The following is a 26,902-nucleotide window of genomic DNA, read 5'->3' on the forward strand; positions in this document are numbered from 1 at the left end:
AGCTTACAGGGGTCAGTTCCACTGAGGGAAATCTCCAGAGATTTTTACATCAATATCACACAGTCAACAAATAACGCTCAGTGTTAATTTTCTCCTGGAACTTATTTTGTTTGTGGAGCTGCCACCTACACTTGCCTGCCTCCTGGCTGGAAGGGAACCTGTACTAAGGCTCTCCTAACCCCACAGATTGATATTGTCCCTGGCAATCAATCCATTTCTATTCCCCTAGAGGCATACACTTGGTCAAAAAGAGCAATCCAAATCATTCCCTTGTTGATAGCTATGGGGATCACAGCTGGAGTAGGTACTGCCATCAGGGGCACTTCTTTGTCAATTTATACCTATCAAAAGCTGTCAGCAGAATTTCATGATATCATGGAACAGGTCACTCAGTCCATAGAGGCTTTACAAGACCAGGTAGATTCACTAGCATCAGTAGTGCTCCAAAATAGGCGTGTACTTGACCTATTAACTGCTAAAAAGGGTGGAACCTGCCTTTTCCTAAACGAGGAATATTGCTTTTATGCTAATAAATCTGGGGTGGTCAGAGACATGGCCCGACAGCTAAAAGAATGTGTTACACAAAGGAGACAAGAACTAGCCAATTTGTGGCCCTTCTGGGACAACTTATGGAGCTGGGCTCCTTGGGCACTGCCTCTGGCTGGCCCCTTTTTATGCTCCTTCTAATATTCCTATTTGGGCCTTGTATAAAAAATGTTCTCTCCAGACTCATATCTCAATAGGTCCAGTGTATCAAACTCCAGCTCTTAGTCAAGGAATACTCACCTCTGCCTATGCAGGAGCCCTCCACTCCGTTCTATCAGGGGCCACTAGAAACTACACAGGTCAACCCCTGAGACAAGTACTACCACCCCCCACCCCCTCCCCATTGCCCCATTGTCAGCACAAAGAAGCTGTTGGGTACTTGTTTTGGCGGGGGGGACTTGTTGGGTCTGGATACCTAAGGTAGGTGAGTAAGTAGCCCATCCCCCATGGAGAGCCCATGATCCCTGCACCCTGAGGAGTTATAAATCTACATTCCTGCATCCTGAGAGGGAGTTATCAACCTGCATTCCTGTTCCCTGAGGAAGAGATACAGGGTCCCACAAATGTGCCAGGAAGAGATACAGGGTCCCACAAATGTGCCAGGAAGAGATACAGGGTCCCACAAATGTGCCAGGAAGAGATACAGGGTCCCACAAATGTGCCAGGAAGAGATACAGGGTCCCACAAATGTGCCAGGAAGAGATACAGGGTCCCACAAATGTGCCAGGAAGAGATACAGGGTCCCACAAATGTGCCAGGAAGAGATACAGGGTCCCACAAATCTGCCAGGAAGAGATACAGGGTCTCACAAATCTGCCAGGAAGAGATACAGGGTCCCTCAAAAAAAATCAAATACCTAGGTGTAAACCTAACAAAAGATGTGAATGACCTCTACAAGGAAAACTATAAACTTCTGAAGAAAGAGATTGAGGAAGACTATAGAAAGTGGAGAGATCTCCCATGCTCATGGATTGGTAGAATCAACATAGTAAAAATGTCTATACTCCCAAAAGTAATCTACATGTTTAATGCAATTCCCATCAAAATTCCAATGACACTCATTAAAGAGATTGAAAGATCTACCGTTAAATTTATATGGAAACACAGGAAGCCACGAATAGCCAAGGCAATACTCAGTCAAAAGAACAATGCAGGAGGTATCACGATACCTGACTTCAAACTATATTACAAAGCAATAACAATAAAAACAGCATGGTACTGGCACAAAAACAGACATGAAGACCAGTGGAACAGAATAGAGGACCCAGATATGAAGCCACACAACTATAACCAACTTGTCTTTGACAAAGGAGCTAAAAATATACGATGGAGAAATAGCAGCCTCTTCAACAAAAACTGCTGGGAAAACTGGTTAGCAGTTTGCAAAAAACTGAAACTAGATCCATGTATATCACCCTATACTAAGATTAACTCAAAATGGATCAAGGATCTTAATATCAGACCACAAACTCTAAAGTTGATACAGGAAAGAGTAGGAAATACTCTGGAGTTAGTAGGTATAGGTAAGAACTTTCTCAACGAAACCCCAGCAGCACAGCAACTAGAGATAACATAGATAAATGGGACCTCATAAAACTAAAAAGCTTCTGTTCATCAAAAGAAATGGTCTCTAAACTGAAGAGAACACTCACAGAATGGGAGAAAATATTTGCCAACTATACATCAGACAAAGGACTGATAACCAGAATATATAGGGAACTTAAAAAACTAAATTCTCCCAAAACTAATGACCCAATAAAGAAATGGGCAAGTGAACTAAACAGAACTCTCTCAAAAGAAGAAATTCAAATGGCCAAAAAACACATGAAAAAATGCTCACCATCTCTAGCAATAAAGGAAATGCAAATTAAAACCACACTAAGATTCCACCTACCCCTGTTAGAATAGCCATCTTTAGCAACACCACTAACAACAGGTGTTGGCAAGGATGAGGGTAAAAAGGAACCCTTTTACACTGTTGGTGGGAATGTAAACTAGTACAACCACTCTGGAAAAAAATTTGGAGGCTACTTAAAAAGCTAGACATTGATCTACCATTTGATCCAGCAATACCACTCTTGAGGATATACCCAAAAGACTGTTACTCCAGAGGCACCTGCACACCCATGTTTATTGCAGCACTATTCACAATAGCCAAGTTATGGAAACAGCCAAGATGCCCCACTACTGATTAAGAAAATGTGGTATCTATACACAATGGAATTTTATGCAGCCATGAAGAAGAACGAAATGTTATCATTCGCTGGTAGATGGATGGAATTGGAGAACATCATTCTGAGTGAGGTTAGCCTGGCCCAAAAGACCAAAAATCATATGTTCTCCCTCATATGTGGACATTAGATCAAGGGCAAACACAACAAGGGGATTGGACTTTGAGCACATGATAAAAGCGAAAGCACACAAGGGAGGGGTGAGGATAGGTAAGACACCTAAAAAATTAGCTAGCATTTGTTGCCTTTAACGCAGAGAAACTAAAGCAGATACCTTAAAAGCAACTGAGGCCAATAGGAGAAGGGGACCAGCAACTAGAGAAAAGGTGAGATCAAAAAGAATTAACCTAGAAGGTAACACACACGCACAGGAAATTAATGTGAGTCAACTCCCTGTATAGCTATCCTTATCTCAACCAGCAAAAACCCTTGTTCCTTCCTATTATTGCTTATACTCTCTCTTCAACAAAATTAGAAATAAGGGCAAAATAGTTTCTGCTGGGTATTGAGGGGGTGGGGGGGAGAGGGAGGGGGCGGGGTGGGTGTTAAGGGAGGGGGTGGGGGCAGGGGGGAGAAATGACCCAAGCCTTGTATGCACATATGAGTAAAAAAAAAAAAAAGAGATACAGGGTCCCACAAATCTGGCACAGGATTGATAAACAAAATTCTCTCCCAATAAGGGGCAAACAGACCGGCTCATCTAAGGGGGCCCATGCAAATACATGCCCAATAGGAGAAACCTACCTAACTGATACCCTAACCCAGAGTCAAAGCATCCTTAAAAAGCCTCAGCCTTCATCTAAACAGCGAGCTACTGGCTTCCGGGCTCCACTGCACTGCTCTAGTTGCAGCCTTTCCTTTCTCTCTAATAATTCCTACTTTATATACTGGCTTTGGCTCATCATTCAGCTGCCTCACGAGCCAGTTCTCTGGCCTGTGAAGGCAAGGACCCTCGACACTGGCCTGCAACACTTCGACACCAGCACGTCACAAAGGTGTTGGCTGACAGATACCACAGTTGCATGGAGATTCTCGCTGGTCCTTCTCATTCAGAGGAAAGGATGTTGGAGAAAAATTTCCAAATAAGAGGACAGGAATACCATGCCAGCCATTTATTTTATTTTATTTTTTCAGACAGGGTCTCACTATGTAGGCCCAGCCTGGCCTGGAACGTGCCTCCTGCCTCTATCTCCCAACTGCTGGGATTACTGGAGTGTACCATCATGCCTGATTCATTTATTATGCAAATCAATGTATTTATTCATTTATAAGTATAAATGGACTATTAAGATTGTTGTAGACTCATACAGTCTCTGATCAGGAGATTTCCAAATTCTCTGTGTCCTGCACTGAAGCATCCAGGCAGGACAGCAGATGTAGTAAGGGAAGTAATTGTTTATTAAAGATAAGGGAAGGCATCACAAGACACAATGGTGACCCACCTGGCCAGGTGGCCTAGGTGGCCCAGGTGGCTCAGGTGGGCCAAGTGGGATGGAATTATATGCTGGGAAAAAGGAAGGGAGGGGATGGCTCTCTGTTGCAAGGCCTTTTTAAATTGGCAGTAATCTGTGGGTGGGGAAAGATTTGGGCCGTCCCTGGGCTAGGGTGATGGATCAGGCTGGTATACACTTATGCTAATTCTCAGCTACCCTAACTTCACTTAGGTCAAAGCTTCCATTTTTTTTTTCCTGCCTAGCTCTATAGCTAGCAGAGGATTTGTGATTGAAAAGGAGACTCAGAGAAGAACACCTTTCTAAAGAAGACTCCAGTCCCAAACCAGATGTCCCCTGAGCGGAACTGAGCCAAAGGCAGCAGACATAGCTGAGCATCTTCAGCAGGGAGGAATTCTGGGAGGCTCCCCTTCCCTAGGAGGGGTGGGCAGTGCGGGATCTGCTTTGAGTGGTAGAGAGTAATCTGAAATGCCCTGGGTTAAGTTATATAAGTTTAAGAGTCCCAGTCTTTCCATGTTTCTAACCTGCTTTACGATCACCAGTGCTTTGAGGAAAACAGAAGTATTCATTAAGATAAATAAAAAGCCAATTGATCTCCGAGGAAACAAAAGAGATGACTCAAAAAACAGAAAGGAGGGCTGGCAGAGTGGCTCAAGCACTAAAACCCAGTACTGTCAAAAAATTTAATGGCTCAATTTAGTATAATACAGCACAAAACAAGAACAGGTTCCTATGAAGGAAGAACAATAAGAAAAAAAGTTCTCAGAAACTAGAAACTCAAGAAAACTTAAAGCAGCAATCCATAGAAGTAAAAAGATGAAGATATTTTGTTTCGGTGGGACTGAGGTTTGAATTCAGGGCTTTGCACTTGCCAGGCAGGTATTCTACTGCTTGAGTCCCACCACCAGCTCAAAGAGATTTTTTTTTTCTAATGTGTAGAAGGTCAAAAGCAATATTAGTCCAGGAAGTAAGCCTCTACCTAAAAATAAATGTAAAAAGAAGAACTGGAAAAATTTATTTTTTAAAAACAGAGAAAGAAGGTTTAAGATTTTTTTTCTGGAGTGAAATATCACAAGTCTTTGGATGGAAAGAGAATCCCAGGTTCAAAGCAGAAGAAAAAAAATGTCCTCAGAGAGTTAGAAATGCTAAAACTTTCAAACAGGAGATTCACGCTGTCTACAGAGGAACAAGAGCCAGATTCAGATCAGAACGTCTGAGTACCATTGCCACAGTGCCAACTCTGAGTGAGACTCACTTCTTTTGGACGGTTTCTATTCATAGTTGGGATTAGGGGTGTTAGGGGGAACATAAGGACTATCATGTTGGACTTACCCCCTCTCACCTCACAGGCAGATTACTGGAAACATCCACTTACTGGAAAAAAAATCACACCCGGCCCCAAAGAATGAGGAGAGGGGGGCAAGAATTGGTTAAGCAACTGACTGACCTAGTCACCACTTATCTCCCTTAGATATCCCAGCAACAAGCTAGGCCTGGCCTAACTGGTTTCCGGCACTCTCCCACTGCCCTCTGAGGACTACCCCCAGTCTGTAAAGAACAGTGGGCTCCAGTGTCTGCTAGAAACCGCCCCCACAGGTGCCTTTTCCTGAATAAAACCTGTGCTGACGTTGAGCCGACTCCCACCTGTTCTTCTCTGCCTTTTTTCAGTCTAACAATGGGAACCTTGTCCATTTTTGGCACCAGTAAAAATTCATGATAATATGGTACCAGCAAACACCCTGTTTGATCCTTAAAGAGGGGGATGAGCCCACAGAGAGTCAGCCCCACCAGATGCTAGAAAAACATGGGCAATGCCTTCAAAATTCTGAACAAAATTATTCTGAACTTTGAATTCTATACTCAGCCAAATTATTGAACCCGTGTAAAGGAAAAATAGAAACTTCCACATGCTCACGATTTCCTTCTGAACAGTCTTCCGAACATGTTATTTGACTCAACACTCCAAAAAATGTTTTAAGGAGCCTATGAAAAAGGAAGAAATAGATCAAAGAAACTGTAGACTTACTTCATGAGAACGATGAAAGAAATTCTGGAATGAGAGCTGTATAGAACACTAGAAAAAGTCTAGAAGTCAGTGTATATAAATTAAAACAAGGGATCTAAGAGTCCTGAGGTGTTTAAGGTGAAAAAAGTGGATTCGCACTTACAAATCCAGTGTGTTTAATCACTGAGTGATCTCAGTAATGTGACGGGGCAGTGCTGCTGGTCCACAAGAAATAAAAGCTATAGAAATGCCAGAAAAAGGAGTCAAAAGCTGTACAAGAAAAGTCCTGGCCTAAATATGAAGCAAACTAGAATATGGTTTTGACCAACCAATGAAAGTAAGAAAAAGATAAAAATAATCCACTTTAGTCTTTCCAGAGCGAGAGTCTGGGTGACTACTGGGACTGCATTTCCTTCTCACTAATGGGAGAATCATCACTTGAATCTGTAAAGCATCATTATTTATAAAAATGTATTATTAATGTTGTTTTCAGATAACCCCTAGAACATGAAAATAGCAATGATAGTACAGAACATAACTCAAAGGTTACAACCTTCACTAAATAAAAACAATGACAAAGCTGGTGGCTTTGATGACTGTCACCAGAGCTCTGCACCTATGTGTTGTACCCTTATCCAGACCCTCGTGACTGTGGGGAAAGATGGAGTACAGCTCCCTTTCCCAGTGTCTTCCTCTACCTTGTGACTTTTGTTATTTTAGTTCTAGTTCTTTTTGTGGTTACTTTCATGACTTTAAATAATAAACATAGGCTGTTTTTTCATCCATCAACATTATAGATACTGCAACTTGACCCCCTAACTTGTAAGATGAGGACCACTGTGTCCTTACATTTCTTTCCATCTCTCTGCTCATTTGCCTCCCAAATTCCACAAGCTATTTAACTACTGCCCACATGCTATGAGCCAGGACCTAATCTAAACAATTTACAAGTAGTAACTCATGAACTCATTATTAAATGAGTTAAAATGCCATCTGAGTAGTTTATTGTTATTTCCCACATATTTAGAGATAAGGAAACTGGGCCCTAGAGAATATCATTTGTCTGATTTCAAGGAAGTAATTGACTAGAATTTGAACTCAGGACCTTGGCTCCAGTTCATGGCCTTAGTCACTGTGCTATGATACCCTCCCACCAGCTTAGTATGTTTTCCTTTAGAAAGATTGAACATTATTTGGATTTCATTATGTCATCTTATATTACTTATAATGCTTTCTTTTTGGTGGTACTGAGAGTTGAACTCAGAGCTTCACACTTGCTAGGCAGGAACTCTTCTGCTCGGGCCACACCTCTAGCCCTTTATGCTTTTTTATCTTCATTTTTATTCACTTACGTTCGATTAGCTGTTTTCATAATTTCTTTTTTATCACCGCTACTAGTTTAGAAATTATGTATTCTATTTCTTCTTTTTTGGTTATTGTCCTTAAAACATCCATATGCGTACCTGAGTTAAAAACCTTAAGTCAATCACCATCTCCTTCCCTCTTCCCTGATAATATCTTTGTGGTTTTTACCTAAGAAAATCATCTTCCAATCTTACTTCTTATGCTACACAGTATTTTATGCTTTCTTTTTACCATGTAAATAAGTGTGTATTATTATTATTATTATTTATAGTCAATGCTACTTTAGATTTATCCATATTTACCAATTTCTTTGCTCATCATTACTTGGACATCAGTGTTTCTTTCAGTGAAGGTTCATGAGCGGACCTCTCAGTTTTTGTCGGAAAAATGTCTTAATTTGCCCTCTTTTGAGAGTAGCAGCTTAGCTAAGTAAGGATTAGCAGCAGTTTAGTAATATTACTTCATTGTCTTCTAGTTTTTACTGTTGTTGAGGTATGACCCCTCCAACTTCCTGCTCCAATATCACTTTAACTACCAGAGGTCCTTTGATTTCCCATACGAAGTTTAGGATCAGCTTGTCCAATCTGCAAAAACGGCTCCAATAAGTTTGGTAGAAATTGCGTTGAATCTGTAGATCACCTTGACTACTGCCATTTAAGCAACATCAAGTCTTCCCATCTGTGAACAAGTGTTGTCTTTTCATTTGAGTCTTTTTTCATGTCTTTCAACAACATTTTGTAGTTTTTGTTGGACAAGTCTTGCATTTTTTTGGTTAAATTTATTCCTAAATATTTTATTCTTTTTTGATGCTGGTGTGGATGGGATTGCTTTAATTTCATTTTCAAATTGTTCATTGCAAATGCATAGAAATACAATTGATTTTTGTGTATGATCTTCTATCTTGAAACTTTCCTGAACTCATTCACTCTAGTAGTTTAAGTTGTGTGTATGTGCGTGTGTCTAGATTCCACAGGATTTTCTATATAAAAGATCATGTCATTTGCAAATGGGGATATATAGTTTTACTTCTTCATTTCCAGTCTTGATGTTTTTTATTTCTTTTTCTTGCCTAATTTCACAAGCTAAGATCTTCAATACAATGCTCATCGATTTTTGAATATTAAGATTCATGTCTTTGGGCTGGTGGAGTGGCTCAAGTGGTAGAGTGCCTGCCTAGCAAGCATGAGGCTCTGAGTTCAAACCTTAGTACCACCAAAAAAAACCCAAAACACCAAACACCTTGCTGTCTCTTTCTCTCATCAAATGGCTCTGAATACCGAATTCCCACCAGTCTCCTACTTTCTCCCTGTGGAATTTCTACTAGATGCATGGTAGGCAGGTACAAAGGGAATAATAATAACCCAGAGGAGCCAAGGAACAGGCTCAATATGGTTTTGCCAAACACCCTGCTCCACCATTATCCTGGAGTAATGGTTGACGTGGTTGAGGCTTCTTCTTGGTACAGTGGCCAAATGGCCCCAGTAGGGGATGACTCCAACAGGGACTTTCCCAACTCTAGAGGATAGACAGAGGCCTCATATATATCCCATGTACACCCCTCTCCTCAAATCACCATCTTGGTTCTGAGGACACCTTATTAGATATACCACTCAACACCCACCAGTTCTTGGAAATGCTCTCCTGTTTCTTGGGTAACTCCACAATCATGTATATATCCTTAACATAATTATTGAACCCTACCCATAAAAGAGCCTGAGACCTAGGGACTTGGGGTACTTGACTGCTTGGTCAAGCTGCCTACCCTCAATTTCCTTTGGAGGTGGTACCATGGCTTTACAATTACTTCTGCTTCAATAAAATCTAGCTTTTGCTTAAATAAATTTGCTCTGCCAAAAACTTTTCTGCATGTCCACTCCTGAACTTATCTTCCCTGATATAGATCACTGTGCTTCTGTCCAGGAGAGACAAATATGTAGCTATCAACATAATTTATGTTTTATCTCTTTACATGTCTTCATTTTACTCTAGCTTATTAAGTACTAAATTTCAATATCTTTATTTTCTACTTCTGGAAATTCTGCTTCATTCTTTTCCAAACACCATTCTTTTGGTTTTACTTCCTTCTTTTATGTCTAGTGATTTTATAGATTTTTTTGGTTGTTTTTTTGTTTCTGTGATACTGGGATTTGAACTTTGGCTTCACACTTGCTAGGCATACACTCTACAGCTTGAGCCACACCTCCTGCCCAAAGATGATAATTTTCTATTCTGTTTCTGATTACTGTTACTATTACATCAAGTTCTTAACTTTAATTTTCCTGTTATGTCTGTTAACTCTGGCTCATGGTAATTCTTTCTATTTTATAATTTTTAATGTAAGCTCATATGGGGTTCATTTGAAACTCTTCCTTGCACACCCTCCCTTTCTTTTTGCCTTCAGTCCCCACCCCCGCCCCCAATCCTTTTGCAAGTGTTTCATCACCTCCCTTTTGTCCAGCAGTCTAAATTCTAGAGAGAAGCCCCTGGCACCGGGCATGGTGGCACACCCTGTGATCTCAGCTGTGGGGCATGGAGGCAGGGAGGATCTTGAATTCCAGTTGCTTATCAAACAACACTACTAGCACAGCTTAAAAGCAGAAGCAAAACTGAGGCCCTCCCTGATCTCCCACGCCACCATGACAGACAAACCTCCAGACAGAAGCACTGCCCAGGCAGCCTCTCCACCTCTCTCTTCCTTGAAAGTCAGTCATCTGATTCTGGCTCTCTCTCATCACTCCACAAGGTCCCAGTAACCAGCCCTGAATCCAGTGGCTGCTCTCCAACCTTACTTTATGCCACCTTCCTCTAGCCTTGGCCTAGCCCTTTGTCCCATGAAAACACAGCTTCACTCCTGGCTTCCTCCACAACATCCTCTGGATCTTCCTCCTGCCACACTGGCCCATCTATGTCTCTCTTGGCTGAGTTCAATTCCCGCTAATTTTTTTTTTCATTTTTAAGATTAAAAAATGGCCCATATAATCTCTCAGCACAGATGGCTTCTGTGGATCTTTATAAAAACAAGAAGCAAACAAAAGAAAGGGAATACAGGGTTGGAATATTCAAAACGCAACAGAATGTAGTGATGTTATACACAGATGTTCACTTGTCAGCCCTCCAGTCCCTCACCTTGCCTTCCACAATCAGACTCTGCCCTTGGCCTGTCAGTCAGTCATGCCTCCCCCTCCTAAGTCATCTACATCCCTCCCCCTCCCCTAATGGCCTCCTAATTTCTTACCAGGACAATTCTAGCAGCCTCCTTCCACCCTTCCCCCACTCTCACCCTCACCCCTTCCTCCCAAGCCAGCTTACACACAGGAACATGAGCAGGCATTACATTACCTGAGCCCACAGGCCCCGTGTGCTGCTCCAACCTCCTTGCTAACCCCTCAGAAATGCCAGGTGTTGTCCCAGCACAGAACCTCGGCCCAGGCTACATTGTCAACTGCTTTCATCCTGCAAGTCTCAGCAATGCACGAAGAACTTCCCCAATTGTCCTGTCTAAAGGTGTACACCTCCAGGCTGGGCACAGTAGCTCACTTCTGTAATCCCAGCTACTCAGGAGACAGAGATAGGAGGATTGGGTTTCAAGCAAAAAGGTAGGTGGACCCTATCTGAACCAGTAAGCTGGGTATGGTGGCGTGAGGCTGTCATCCCAGCAACTCAAGAGGGATATGTAGGAAATCATAATCCAGGCCCTCTTTGAAGAATAACTAAAACTCAAAAGGCTAGGCCTGTGGCTCAAGTAGTACAGAGCCTGCCTAGCAGTTCCAACCCAAGTACCGCCCCCCCCTCACCAAAAAAGGTGTCCACCTCTGTTTTTATACTCCTCATACCCTTTTTTGCTTTTTTTATGGTGTTTATCATGCATATATAAGATCTATAATTCTCTTACTCATCTATTCTCTTCATCTCTGACTCCTGGCCAGGCCACAGGTCACAGGAGATAGGAGCTGACTCCATCCCACTCACCATGGATTCCCAGCGCCACGTCCACTTTGGCTAGATGGGTATGCCAGGCATTGCACTATGTGTCACACATTCAGTCTTCCTGCAAAGTAGCTAATTTCCCCCACTATGTATCTGAGGAAACTAAAGCTCAGACAGGTCAAGGGAGGAGCCATGTCACATGTGCAGGGGGCGGCCTGGCCCAAACAACTCGGAGGGACTGACCCCTCCAGTCCTCATTTTTCACTAGTGTCTCTCTCTCACTCCCTCTCTCTCTCTCTGTGCAGTGACAATGGCTCTGAAGGGACCAAGTCCCACCACATGGTTCTTACCATGTAGGCTGCAGAAGCCAGTTCGTAAATGATGGCCTGAGCTCCCAGCTCTGTCACGTTAATGAGTCCTGAAATATCAACACACACAGAATGCATCTCAAAAAGTGGAATGAAGGCAACATTTTCCTTAAGAAACTAAAACACATACATTTTTTTCTTCAGTGGTGCTGGGGATGGAACCCAGAGACCAAGGCACACTAGCTAGGCAAGCTCTCCACATCCTCAACCCCTAGGACCTATTTTAATTTAAGAGAATCCAAGAATGCCCCAGAAGTATAATCTGATGATAGAATTTGCCAGCTGCTGAGGAGAAGCCCAAACATCTTTTCCTGGAGAGTTTTCAAGATGTCAGGCAGCTAAAATTGGCTCAGATCAATATGCCATGCCCTGCTCAAACCAGGAGACAAACACCAGGTTCAAAGTCAGAAAATATGAGGATCGTGGAGTTGCAGGCAGTTCTTGGGAGACATGGGGTCACACTGTGGGAGGACAGGTGACTGGTAGCAGAACACTGCATACAGCGGATGGGACAAGTGAAGAGTGCAGTGTCTACAGAAACTGCACCTCTGTTACTCTCACCTGCTTCTGGCTTCATCACTCTTGCTTCATTATGTTCCTAACAATAAAACAGCTAAAGTGAATACCTGTGACCAAAATAATCACCACTCTGGTGGAAACCTGGGTCATAGCTGAAACAGAGCCAAACCAATCCCTCTGCACATGTTAAAGTCCTAAAGCAAAAGTCAGCTGAGGCAAAGTGATCCAGGAGTCAGGAGGCTGGGTGGGGGTTTGTCCTCCCACCCCATGGGCCTTGGCAAATTCCTTATCAGTGGCCTTTCTTTCCCCAGCCCATGCGAGTTGACTATGGTCCTCCCAGGGCTTCTGTCTATCTAGAAAGCCTTCAAGAAAGCCTGATCAGTAGCAGGATGGAGAAGCAAAACTTAAGTTTCTGGGACAGTTCAGAAGACAGGACTGGCCGGGGTGGGCGTGGGTTTCCCCTGGAGGCCGACAAACCTGCGAGGAAGGTCCCAGTCTCGAAGGTCCACCACTCGATGCACACCATGAACAGACTGGGGATGGCCAGGCGGGTGTACAAGCTCCACTCCTGGAAGCACTCGCGTGTCCAACCTGGAAAGCAGGTGGGAAAACAGCAGGGTACTGTGGAGTGGCCCTGATGCCAGCTGCCCTGCCTCTGCAGCTCAGCCAGAGACCAAAGTGAGAAGGTGTCAAGAAGGACCCAAACTTGAGACACCAGGCACCAAACTGGCAAAAAAAAAAATGGGCAGTGATGTGGAACTACGTGAATCACCCATACCTGCCACTGCTGAGTACAAACAGCAGAGAAATGTTTGTGGGGTTCCATAAAAACATGTAGGATATTTGCTGTGGTAGACTGGTTGGGGGATGGGAAGACATCAGGAGGCCAGCACAAAGGAACTAGAGATGTAAAACATGACAGAGGCACACCGGGTAGGTATGTGTGTGTGTGTGGCAGTGGGATGTGAACTCAGGGCTTCAAGCTTGCAAAGCAGGTGCTCTACCACTTGAGCCACACCTCCAGTTCATTTTGCTCTGGTTACTTTGGAGATATAGTTTCCTGAGCTATTCACCTGGGCTGGCCTCAAACTATGATCCTCTCTATCTCAGCCTCCCAAGTAGCTAGGATCACAGGCTTGAATATTTCAAAAATTAAACAGTTGCAGGGAATAATGAAAAGTTACTTGGAACTAAAAAACAATTTAAAACAGTTAAAGGTAATAAAAATAGTAGCTAATATTTGTCAAATGCCCTTTATATCACAGTTTTTGTTCCAGGACCTTTGCAAGTATTGACTCAGTTCATCCTCACCGGAACTCGGTCTTGTTATTATTATTATTACCATCTTACTACTGTGGAAACTGAGGCTCAGAAGTTAGTAGTTGTCCCTGACCCCACTGCTAAGTAGCAGGACTCACCCTGGGCAACCTGGCTACACAGCCAGTGTGCTCTACCAACCCCAAATGATGAGGAACTGTAAGAGAAGAGGCCAGGAGAGAAACAAAAGGAAGAAAACTGATCATGAACAGAGGAAAAAAAAAAAAGCAATTCTGGGCTTGGAGGGAGGAAGGGAGGGAGAGAAGGAGGAAAGGCGGGAAAGAAGGGGTAGCAAGTTGAAACCAGAAAAAACAAAATAAAATACTAGGCTGAGAGTGATGGTTCCCGCCTGTAATCCCAACTATTTGGGAGGCAGATGTTGGAAGGATGGCAGTTGGAGACCAGTCCATGCAGAAAGTTAGCATGTATCAACCAAAAAGCTGTACATGGTAGTGCATGTCTGTGGCTCCAGCTGTGCAGGAGGCATTGGTAGGAAGATGGCAGTCTGAGGCTGGCGCCAGGCAAAAATGCAAGGCCCTGTCTGAAAAATAAAGCAGAAAAGGGCTCAGGGTGTGTTTCAAGTGGTAGCATGCTTGGCTAGCAAGCACAAGACCCTTAGTTCAGCACTCATTAAAAACTACAGATTCTTGCCAGATGCCAGCGGCTCACACCTGTAATCCTAGTTACTCAGGTGGTAGAGATCAGGAGGATCACGGTTCAAAGCCAGCCCAGGCAAATAGTTCATGAGACCCTATCTCAAAAAACCCTTCACAAAAATAGGGCTGGTGGAGTGGCTCAAGATGAAAGTCCTGAGTTCAAGCCCCAGTACTGCAAAAAAAAAAAAAAAAAAAAAGAAAGAAAGAAAAGAAAAGAAAGAAAGAAAACCAAGAGATTCTTAGAGGGATTAATGCTATTTCAGAAGAAACACCCAAAAGGAAATGGCATAGGAAGGTGGTGCACTAGAAAAAGCTAGTAGGTACATGGGACAAATTGTACTTTCATAATCAGTGACACAAGTTGCTGGGCTGCTGGTTTGTGACAACAAGAAAGAATTCAGTGAGTGCAGCTGACCACGGCCTTGAATCTGCACTGACCCAGCCTCCTCTAGCTCCACACACAGCAGGCGGTGCAAAAGCAGGCTTCCTGGGCTGTGCTGAGGAGAGGCGCTCAGAACAGACTCTGCTCAGCTAAGCAAGCATCAGGCTACACTATGAAGAGGAAAAGCATTTTGGGAAAACAGTAAATGCAGCCGAATACTTCATGGGCGTGTTCACCGATAGAACTTTGGACAAGATCTGGCGTAATGGAGAAATCTTCCCATAAAAGAGAGAAGAATTCATCTAACTAGACAACAGACTTGGGGAGATCACTGGCCCCAAGTTTCTGTCCCTGGATCACCAGCTGTCACCAGTAGTTAAGAGATCTGAGATTAGTGGGTCTCTGGGTTAGATGAATAAAATTATTCCTGGAGAAGGAGGAAGAGAAAGAGGAAGAATAAGGGGAACAGATGCTGAGCTGGCGTGTGATCCCAGCTTCGAGGGAGGCTGTGAGATGAGAGGATCACGACTTCAAGGCCAGCCTGGGTGACACAGTGAGACACTGGCTCAAAAAATTAAAAAAAAAATTAAATCAAAAGGAGCTAGGAGTGTCACTCAATAGTACAGTACATGCTTAGCCTCCACAAAGCCCTGGGTTGATCCCCCCAGCCCCAAAAGAAAAAGAAAAAGAGAGAAGATAGTGAAGAAGCCAATTTATACTTTGTCATGTTAATACTTTAAATGATGACACTTTTGTACTGAGTTTAGTGTGAGAAAAATTGGTGAGTTTTATAATCATTGTGCATTTGGTACATACTGTATTTTTAAAACCTTTAAAGGTATCTTAAGGCATTTATGAGACTGATATAGTAGACTGAAGATTTTAATTAATTGAAAGTGATACATTTGCAGTTAGTCTTTTAAATGTTTGAGGAATTCTAAATTGTTACATTGTTGATTTTTAGTTGTATAAGTACTACAGAAGAATGTTGAGTATTTAAATAATGATAAATGGTTAATAAACTCACATGAAATACAAAAATCCACACCAAGCCTCCCTAAACATGAAAAGATCTACAAATCTGATATAATTAACTGCATCTGCAGTGGGTCCAAAGTATGCATTTGAGATTATAAAAAAAACCTATTTCAATATGGCGCTTTTCCTCTACCACTGAAATAAGAGGGGCAAGTGGATGAAAACCAAGACAGAAAGTGAGTGAGGAGAAGAAGATAACCTTTGCATAGTAGATTTCTGCTATCCCTCCTTCACTTATTAATTATTGGTACTTAGCCACTTCTGAAGAAGCAATTCATTTGTCTCATAACCAGACAGATTACGTCCATCATAAAACAGATGAAATAGTCCAGACAGGCCGAGCTACAGAGGAATAGAGCAGATTAGTGGTTGCCTGGGGCTGAGGGTGGAACAGAATTGAACTGTACACTTCAGGAGGACTCTCTTCTGGATGATGGAATGTTCTAAAATTGGATGGTGGTAATGAACTTGTGAAAAATTGTTTTAAATGAGTGGATTTCACGGGAGGTAAGTTACACCTCTTTAAAGCTAATAATTGAGCTAGTTCCCCTCATTTTGACTTTGAAACAGAAATACCCTGAAGTGATTAAGAGTCCTGGGCTGACAAGAGGAGGTGAGGGGTGTTGGGGTGCGGAGCTGGCAGCGGGACACCGAGAGACTCTCTGAGGCTCACTTATCCATGCCAGCTCTTAAAAGTGACAAGAAAGCAAAAGGAAGGAGGAGGATTATCTTCTGAAAAAGCTGAGATTAAAGGATTTAAGCTCGTTCTTAGTTTATCACTTTGAGCAGATTAACTTTGTTTTAAAATACAAGTGTAAGACACTTTTCTTGTTTCAGGCAGTCTGATCTCATTTATATCATTTGTAAAATGGGTTAAAATCAGCACCCCGCTATTCCAGAGTACAGCAGCCTCCTTATCTCTGGGAATACGGGCAGCATCTAGTGCTAGAACCGCAGAAGTACTGAATCCTGTATGGACTATGCTTTTTCCTATACACATACCTATGACAAAGTTCAATTTATAAATTAGGCACAGTGAGAGACTAACAACAATAACTAATAATAAAATACAACAATTTTATCAACATAAATGTCATGTGACTGTGGTCTCTCACTCTCTCAAAATATCTCGCTGATCACTGATAACTGTGGATGGGGAGGTGCTAACTGTGCAATACTTAACAAGAAGTATTGCTTCCACATGTAAAATGGCAGATCATCTCTTCTGGGAAGTTCTTTGCCACACAGGAGCACCATGAAATTCAGCAAGATAAATGAGAAGCCAGGAGGAGGGGAGACAATTTAAGAGCAATTGCCAGCAGGGTTTCCTGAGGGCTCCTTCCTTCCCAAGGGGGTAAGGACTATTTGTCTACCCAAATCCATCTCCCTATCTTTCTCAGAAAAAAAGATGTCAAATTTGAGAGGCTGTTCGTACATTTCTTGCATGTGGGATGGCCACATGTGTCAAGTGTTGGCCAAAGGGATAAAATCAGAATTGATGCAGACAGCGCTTAGCATCCTTTGCCAGAGCCAAGGTGTGGGCCAAGCTACATGTCCATCAATGAATGAACAGATATTAGAATATTATTCAGCTTCTACAAGAAATAAAGTTCTGTCATTTGGAACAGAATTCGGATGAATGTAAAGAACGTAATGATAAGTGAACTATGCCAGGCACAGAAAAGTGAATACCACACTGCCTCAGTTTACATGGAATCTTAAAACAGCTGAATAAGGAAAAGTAGAGAGTAGAACAATGGCTGCCTGTGGCTGGGATGTAGGGAAGGAGGGAGGAAATAGGGAGCTACTGACCAGGGCATACAAAGTATCAGCCAGATAGGAGGAATAAGTATTGAGATCTATTGCACAGCAGGGTGACTGTGGCTAAAAAAAATAATGTACTATGAGCCAGGAGCTGTGGCTCACACCTGTAATCCTAGCTAATTGGAAGGCTGATATTGGAAGGATTGAGATTTGAGGCCAGCCTGGGCAAATTGTTCCAGAAACCTATCTTGAAAATACCCAACACAAAAGAGGGCTGGTGGAGTGGCTCAAGTGGTAGAGCACCTGCCTAGTAACCACAAGGCCCTGAGTTCAAACTTCAGTACTACAAAAACAAACAACAAAATATCTTACAAAGTAAATTTTAAATGTATTATCACAAAAAAATGTCAAGTGGACCAATAGGTATGTTAATTAGCTTGATTTACTTGCTTCATGTTTCATCTGTACACCTCAACCTCACGGTCTAATACCATAAATGTGATGCAGTTATGATATGCCAATTAAAAACATAAACATTAGATTAATACATTTTTGTCCCAGCTAAAACTGGCAGGCTATTTAGAAACTACAGATTGTAACTGGGTGGTAAAGGTGAAGGAAACAATGAAAGAATTACATAAAGGTACAAGCATCGGGTGGAATGGCACAAAGGAAAGTGTCTTCAGAACCACACAAGAGACTAAAGGAGCTCAGACAAACACACTAGCAAAAACGTTGTGCATCCCTGTAATCCCAGCCACATGGGAGGCAGAGGTAGAAGGATCATGGTCTGAGATTGGTCGGTGACATAAAATCCTATCTGAAACAAACTAAAGCAAAAAAGGGTTGGGGATATGGCTTAAGTGGTAGAATGCTTACCTAACAAGTGCAAGACCCTGAGTTCAAACCCCAGTACCATCAAAAATAAATCCTCAACAAAACATGAGTAAATTGAATTGGAGAGCACATTAATAGGATGTTAGCATCATGAACTGTATGATGAAGCTGGATTTATCCCTGGATGTGATAAGTGTAGTACACTGCATAAGCAAAATTCAGGATAAAAACCATCTGATTACCTCTACAAGCCCAGAAAAAGATATTCCAAATGCAACAGTCTTTCATGATAAAGACTGTGAATAAATTAGTTACAGAAGGAATGCACGTAACACAAAAAGGTCAGAGAGGGCAAACCCACAGCCACCTCACACTCAGTGGATGAAGCCCTTTCCTCAAAGATCTGGACTGAGGCAAGGGCACCCACCTTCTTGACTTCTGTTCAATACAGTACTGAAAGTGCCCATCTGAGCAGTTAGGCAGGAAAAGAAACAAAAGGCACCCAAATCACACAAATTTTCTCTGAGTGACCATGTATACAGAAAACCCTGGACTCCACCAAAACAAAACAAAAACAAAAACACTGCTAGAATAAATGAATTCAACATACAAAAATCATTTGTGTGTCTCTATAGTGACAACAAACTATCTGAAGAAGAAATTAAGAAGGCAGTCCTGCGTACAATAGCATCAAAAAGAATAAAATACTTAGGAATAAATTTACCCACAAGGTAAAGATCTTTTATTTATTTATTTATTGTGGTATTGGGGTTTAAACTCAGAGCCTTATGCTTCCTAGGCAGAGCTCTCTATCACTTGAGCCACTCCACTAAGCCCTGATTTGTACTGGATATTTTTGAGATTGGGTCTCACAAACTATTTGCCCAGGCTGGCTTAGAACTGTGATCCTCCTGATCTCTGCCTCCTGAGTAGCCAGGATTACAGACGTGAGCCACCAGCACCAGCTTCAAGGAGGTAAAGATCTTTATAATGAAAGCTACAAAGCACAGATCACAGAAATTGAGGACAAATAAATGGAAAGATATCCCAAGTTCATGGACTAGAAGATTTGGTATTGTCAAAATGTCTACACTGCCCAAGTGATCTACAGACTCAATGCAATGCCTATTAAAATTCCAATAGGATTTTCCACAAAAATAGAATCCTAAGATCAGTATGGAAACACAGGAGCCCCTGAACAGCCAAAAAATAAAGCTGGAGGCATCCCAATTTCAAATGACATTATACAATTATCACAGTCAAAGCAAACACATAGACCAACAGAACTGAATAGAGAGCCCAGAAATAAAGTAAAGCATATGCAATCGACTAATCTTCAACAGAGGCTCCAAGAACACGTGATTAGGAAAGGACAATTTCAAAAAATGATGTTGAGAATACTGGATATTGCATGCAAAAAACAAGATGAAAGTGGATTCTTAATTTATGTAAGATTTTAAGTTTTAGATTGAAAGTGTTGAAGATTAAACTTTAAAAATTTAAAGATTATACCATACACAAAATTTAACTCCAAATGGATTAAAGACCTAAATGTGATCTGAACTTGTAAAACTTCCAGAAGAAAACAGGGGGAACGTGCCATGATACTGGTCTTGGGAAAATTTTTTTTTAATTTTGCTTATGATGCCGAAAGCATAGGCAACAAAAGCAAAACTAACAAGTGGAACTACCTAAAACTAAAAGGTTTCTGCACAGCAAAGGAAATAACCAACAGTCGACCTAGAGATGGAATAAAATATTTGCAAACTATACATCTGATAAGGGTTTATTTGGGTTTTTTTGTTTGTTTGGCGGCACTGGGGTTTGAACTCAGGGCCTCATGCTTCCTAAGCAAACACTCTTACAGTTTGAGCCACTCCGCCAGCCCTCTGATAAGGGTTTATATCTGATAAGGAATTAATATCCAAAATATATAAGGAACTCATACAGCTCAATGGCAAAAAGGCAAAAAGAAAAGTAACAAACAAAACAAAAACAAAACCACTATCACCAACTAATTTGATTTGAAAATGGGCAAAGGACCTGAATGATATTTCTTAAAAGATGACACATAAGTGGCCAGCAGGCATAAGAAGTGATAACTAAGGTGCACATTGGGAATTGTCAGGGAAATGCAAATGAAAACCACAAGGAGCCATCACCTCAAACCTGCTAGGGTAGCTATTACTGAAAGGACTGAGAGCCAGTCGTGGTGGCTACTCGGGAGGTGGAGGTAGGAGGATCACAGTCTAAGCCTGGCCTGGGCAAAAGCATGAGAGCCTGTCTGGAAAACAAACTAAAAACAAAAGGACTGGTAGCGCATCATCCCTGAGTTTAATCGCCAGTACCAATGCTAAGTGCTGGTAAGGATATGAACAGAGGACCCCTAAACACTGCTGGGAATGTAGGTTGTACAGCCAGTACAACAGTATGGAGGTTCCTCAAAAAAATATAAAAATAGAACTATAATATGATCCAGCAGTCATGCCTCTGGAGAGACAGCCAAAGGAAATGATATCAGTGTCTTGAAGGCTCCTGGCCGCCCATGCTCACCAGTGTTGCTCACAGAAGCCAAGCCACGGAAACCAGCTAAGTGTCCATGGAGAGATAAATGGATAAAGGAACTGTGGTGCATGCACACACTGGAATGTTATTTTAAAAGAAGGAAATGCTACCATTCATGATAACACGGATAAACCCAGGCCACCTTATGTTAAGTGAAATAAGCCAGATGTAGAAAAGCAAATGCTGCGTGACCTCACGTATATGTGGAATCTGAAAAGCCCGCACTCTTAGAAACAGGGTAGAAGGGTGGTTATGGGGTTGGGTTCATGTTGCTAAAGGGTACGAAGGTGATGATGAAGGTTATGAGATGAGCAAGTGCTGGAGACCAAATGCACACCACAGTGAGTACAGCTTTCTACTCCATCCTTTCCATTCGCTGACAGAGTAGATCTGAGTTATTCTGACCAAACACCAAAAAGGCTAACTATGTGAGCTGATGGGTATGTTAACTAGCTTTGTAGCAGTGATCATTTCAAAATGCACATGCACATCAAACTATGTTGGGCCAGACACACGGTGCATATGGTGGTATGCACTTGTAATCCAAGCTACGGGGGAGGCTGAGGCAGGAAGATAGTGAGTTTGGGGTCAGCTTGGGCAACTCAGTATGACCTTGTGTCAAATTTTAAAAACTGGAAAACGTTGCCATGCATGGTGGTACACGCCTTATATAATTCTTGCACTTGGGAGACTGAGGCAGGAGGATCATGAATTTGAGTCCTGCCTGGGCTAGGTAGCAAGACCCTGTCTCAAAAATAAATAAATAGATAAAAATTAAAACAGGAAAAAATAAAAAGGCTGAGGATGTCACTCAGTGGAAGAGCACTTGCCTAGTGTGCATATGTGAGACCCTGAGTTCAATCCCCAGTACTGGAAAAACAAACAAAAACAGCCATAACAGCAAAAAACATCATATTGTACTCTTTAAATACATACGTATACAAATTGTGTTTGTTATTTCACATCAATAAAGCTGGAAAAAAGACAAAAACAGAAACAAAACCAAATCTAGTTTATTTAACTTACCAATGCATATTAAAGCATTCAAGGGAATTGAGTGGAGCTGTGAGGTACTGATTGGCTCAGAGTGCAATCTGATCACCTGAGCTGATCACACTACTTCATAGAACAGGATGGTTTTCAAGGAAAAAGTAGGATTTTGTATTAGAAATTTTAATTCATTAAATATTTAAAATATAATTATAATTTAAAATACTTAACACCCAGTAGCTGGGACAGTCTTCTACAAACAAGGTGGCTGCTATGGTGGACACAAGCAGAAAAAAACGCACGGACCCTGTAGCTTTTACATGTTCAGTAACTTAAAAGATTTTCTTAACGTTTAGATTCCCCAAAAGATACAAATAAAAACAACTTCTAAGGTGAAAGTTCAGAAACCAGAATGACATTACCGAACATGGAGCAGTGGCATGGAAGGAAGCCAGGGACCTACCTCCCCAGGTGCTGATGTGGATTTTCTTCCACCACACGTACAGGAAAAGAAGGGCAGCCAGGAAGAACTGGGAGGTGGTGTTGGCCCAGGCCGACCCTCTGAAAGAGAAAAGGCCATTGTTACTGAGCTAGCCTGTACCATCATTCAAATGAGGGCTTTTAACAGTGATAAGTGCATTTCTAACATCATCCAGAACCCACATTAACACGTTTATGCAAATCCATCCTTGAACCTGAAACAAGTCTCACGAAATCGAGCCCAATAACAATTGTGCACCACATATTTTCTACTTTATTTCACTTCTATTTAGTTCAGAGTATCTCATTTTTCAAAAGTGGTGGTCACTAGAGTGATCTTTGTTTGTAAAGGGAAGCACCCCTAGATTGTTGGGACTCGGTCTGCTCATGCTGGCAGGACTACTCTCTAGCCACATGTGGGGGGCTGGCTCTGGGATGAGGTGCCAGAGATGTCCTCTGTGAGGGGTGGCCCAGCAGGACACCTACTGAGGGAAGCCCAAACTTCCTTCTTTCTCTGTGGGACCCTCATCTCTTCAAGCTTGCTGAGTTGGAATTTGGTTCAGTTGCTTATAATTCCAGACCCAAGGAGGGTCCTTCCAGACAGCTGCCCATTTCCACCTCAGCCTTCATAGACCAGATCATCTACCTCCCCAGACTGACTCCACTTCAGCTCAAGATGTCAGCTAAAACCTCACTTCCTTCAAGTCTTTGCACCTCCCTGCCAGCTCTCCACCTAACCTCCACCCCCTGCTTCCAACAGCCTGTGCTAGCTGCCTTTCCTCCTCCCCTGCACTCCAGGGCAGCCAGCTCTTATCTGTCATGGAGAGCACCTGAACACCAACTCCTAGGGGCCTGCTTACCTGTCCAGAGGCCCTCTATGGACCACTTCACGTCTGGCATCCCCAGCCCCTCGGGCAGGAGCCAGCACAGTCACTGTGAAATGAATGAGTCTCGACTTACACCACTCCAAGGTCCAGGGCATACAGCAGGAGGGCATTCATGCCCACATTGACGATGTTTGCTGCAATCCCAGTAACAACTTGGGGCATGATGATGCCCTAAAATCCCCAAACAAACAGGAAAATATTAGCATTTTCAAAAGCTGTATTAGCTAGATTGTTAAGTGAACATTCAGAGTTGAATAGGTGACAATGTTAAAGGATGGCAAAGTCACACAGGACTAGAACAGGCGGGAATGGAAACAAGATGTCTCCATTGGTGCAGCTTTGGTTGTGCCAGCCAGATAATCATATGACTTCTGAAGACCCTGGTCAGTCACAGTTGCCTTAAGAGCCGCAGAGAGAGAGGGCAAACAGGCATGATGGATGAAGACAGGCCCTCTGGGAGACACGGGGCCAGGGTGCTAGACTGCTCCATAGGGCTGTCAAGGTGAAGTTCGCATGTGAAGGGCGCCCAGCGATGGGTGCCTGCTTCTGGCAGTGTAAAGAAAACATTCAGCTCTTTGTGTTCTGGTGCCAGTTGCTCATTTCTTTTGTTTATGCTGTCCATTCTACGCTAGTACTCAGATAAACATTTTCTCCTACATTTAAACAGACTTGAGTGCTGTCAGAGCAGAGTGGATTTGTTCTGGCTTCAGTGGACAACACCTTTGTATTTAAAGGCCAGCAGGCTGCTTGCCTGAGGATGGACTGGGAGGAGACTCCAAGGCAAGGCTCTGTCTCTGCCCATCCCCCTCCGGCCCTCAGTCTTCTCTTTCGCTTTCCCTTCTGCCTCCTGTACACTGAACCCAGCGGACTCCCACACACTTCCAGGTGTGGCTGCAGTAACACGGGGCCATGGCCCTCTAATCAGAAGCACAGGCCAAATCCCAGGTGTAAAGCTGGCTGCCAGCCCCCAGAAAGCAAGGGTAGGGAGAAATGAGCTGAGCGAGAGGAATCAGACTAAAATGGTTATTGCTCCTGGGCTGTATGATACATAGCTGCAAGGCTTCACAAAGAACTCAGGGGTTTTAGAAAAGAATTATGGGAGGGAAAGGGTATGAATTACTCTTGTAGAAAAGTCCTTTGAAAGAGAAAAAAGTGAAAAGAAAAAATTCCTTTAACGTATTTACTATACATTTTCAGTAGTGTGGGGTACAAATACGAAAAGAATACCTGACTCTGTAAATATCTTGTCTGCAACTGGAACAGGAACGCTGCCTATGAGATTAAATACAAAAGCGTCAGGAGATTTTTCAGTTCTAGTTTTCTATTGTTTTGGCTGCTGGGGATCAAACCCAAGGCCTTGAGCTTGCTAGGCAGGCACTTTACCACTGAGCTACATCCCTTGTCCCATGGGCTCTTTGATATGATATTTTAACAAGACTATTAATAATAAGACTTTAATAAAAAGACTCTCTTAAATAAAATACTTCCTTCTGATTATGTGACCTCAAAATTCACAAAACCAGACCCACCCTAAATAAATGCTAGGACAATCACTATTTGGCATTTTCCAGAGTGGATGGAAGATTTACTCCCCAAAGAACAGACACGGGCAAATTCTCACTGGCTGAGGCAGAGACCACAGCCTTGACATTCTGATTAACGAGCATGCAAAATCAGCCATGGAGCGAGGACTCAAGGAGGAACTCTCTTCCTGCAACGCCTGCATTTAATTGACGCTGTTAGGTATCAGAGCAGTTCACGTCCTGAGGATCAGTAAGGCAGGGGTGGCTTCTGCCTGAGGGCTCAGCTTCTGTACAAGTAGCACTGTGATAAGTGACAAAAGAAGAGGAAGAGGCACAGGCAAGGGGACATGCATGAGTGGCTTCATGCCAGAAACACAACAGCCTTGAACTAGACCAAATGAGGGAGGATATGAGGAGCTAGGGCAGAGATAGAGGCTTATGTGGCCCATGTGGCCTGGGAAAGCAGGATCACTAAGGACTTGTGCCTCAGTCCCTCCTCTCCCGCCAAGTGCAGACTGCTTTGATGAGAACACAGTCCACACTCTTAGAGCTTTAGACACTTGGTAGCTGCCCATGGCCTCTGCTGCACAGGGAAGCTTGACCCTATAGAAGTGGCTTGATACTGACCTCTGGAGTGGCTGCACTGCTGGGACACTGGGCTAGGCTGATATGCATTCAGCTCCAAAGTGGTCATAGTTCTGAGTAGCTGACCACAGGCACACTGGGTGCCAAGTCTCCCAATTGTCAAGTCTGGTCTGATGAGTTGGGTTTTTTGGTGAAAAAGGACTCACTGCCCTCCCACATACCTAGTGAATGCAATTTGGAAATCCTGGAAAGAAGCAAAGTCCCTCCACCCTCCATCTCCTCAATGGGAGTGTTATGAACTCATCACTTTTTCATTCTGATGGTTTGATTGCTGCTTGTATCTTGCTCTATATTTTATTCTTTCTTCATATCTTAACATTATACTGGAATAAAACTAGAAAACAGTAAAAGATACTTCAGAAAACATACAAATACACAGGGACTGAAGAAATCACTATTGAATGATCTGAAAGTCATTGAAGAAATCAAGGGGGAAATTAAAAATGGCAATGAAAATACAGCTTACCAGAATCTATGGAATACAGCAAAGGCAGTTCTAAGAGGGAAGCTTGTAACTATGAAAGCCTATATTAAAAAATCAGAAATTTCTCGAATAAATAACCTAAAGACCCACGTCAAGGTCTTAGAAAAACCTAAAATCAGTAGAAAAAAAGACAAATAATAAAGATCAGAGATGAAATTAATGAAATGTAAACAAAAAGAGCAATCAATATAAAGGATCAATGGAACAAAGAGTTGGTTCTTTGAAAAGATAAACAATTAGCCAAACTAACCAAAAGAGAAAGAAAACCCAAAAGGAGATATACAACAGATACGCTTGAAATCCAGGATCATGTAAACATACTTTGAAAATTTTTATTCTAATTAGCTTGAAGATCTAGAAGAAATGGATAAATTTCTTGACACATATGACTTATAAAAATTGAATGAAGAAGATACAAACAACTAAACAAATCAATTCTGAGCAATGAGATTGAAGCAGTAATAAAAAGTCTTCCAACAGCAACAGCAAAAGCCCAGGGCTACCTAGATTCATTGCTGAATTCTACCAGACCTTTAAAGAAGAAAACTAACACCAATCCTCCTTAAATTGTTCCATAGAATAAAAAGGGCAGGATTGCTATCAAACTCAATCTACAATGCCAGCGTTACCTGATGACTAAATCAGATAAGGGCATAACAAAAAAGGAAACTATAGGCTAATTTCCTTGATGAACATAAATGTAAAAATCCTCAATAAAATTCTTGCAATCTGAATTCAGCATCACATTAAAAAAGATCATACATCAGGTTGGTGGAGTGGCTCAAGTGGCATAGCACCTGCCTTGCAAGCATTAAGTACTGAGTTCAAACCCTGGTCCCACCAACAACAAAACAAACAAAGCAGTGAGCTTTAGAGATCTGGTCATTGCATGAAAAAGATCATACATCATAATCAAGGTGAT

At 42.3% G+C, this 26,902-nt stretch overlaps 1 protein-coding gene across 1 annotated transcript in view; it reads right to left on the reverse strand.

Annotated features, from left to right (window-relative positions):
• The window catches only part of LOC109699722 (multidrug and toxin extrusion protein 2), a 60,746-nt gene that overhangs the window by 22,842 nt on the left and 11,002 nt on the right, over positions 1 to 26,902 (reverse strand). The window contains exons 6-10 of the mRNA XM_074044761.1: positions 24,556 to 24,600; positions 23,402 to 23,499; positions 22,425 to 22,522; positions 12,890 to 13,003; positions 11,876 to 11,943 (exon numbers count right to left, since the gene is read on the reverse strand). Of these exons, the coding sequence (XP_073900862.1) occupies positions 11,876 to 11,943; positions 12,890 to 13,003; positions 22,425 to 22,522; positions 23,402 to 23,499; positions 24,556 to 24,600 (423 nt within the window). The remainder of the gene's footprint in view (positions 1 to 11,875; positions 11,944 to 12,889; positions 13,004 to 22,424; positions 22,523 to 23,401; positions 23,500 to 24,555; positions 24,601 to 26,902) is intronic.

The sequence above is a fragment of the Castor canadensis genome, chromosome 11 (assembly GCF_047511655.1).
Source record: "Castor canadensis chromosome 11, mCasCan1.hap1v2, whole genome shotgun sequence".
NCBI lineage: Eukaryota > Metazoa > Chordata > Mammalia > Rodentia > Castoridae > Castor > Castor canadensis.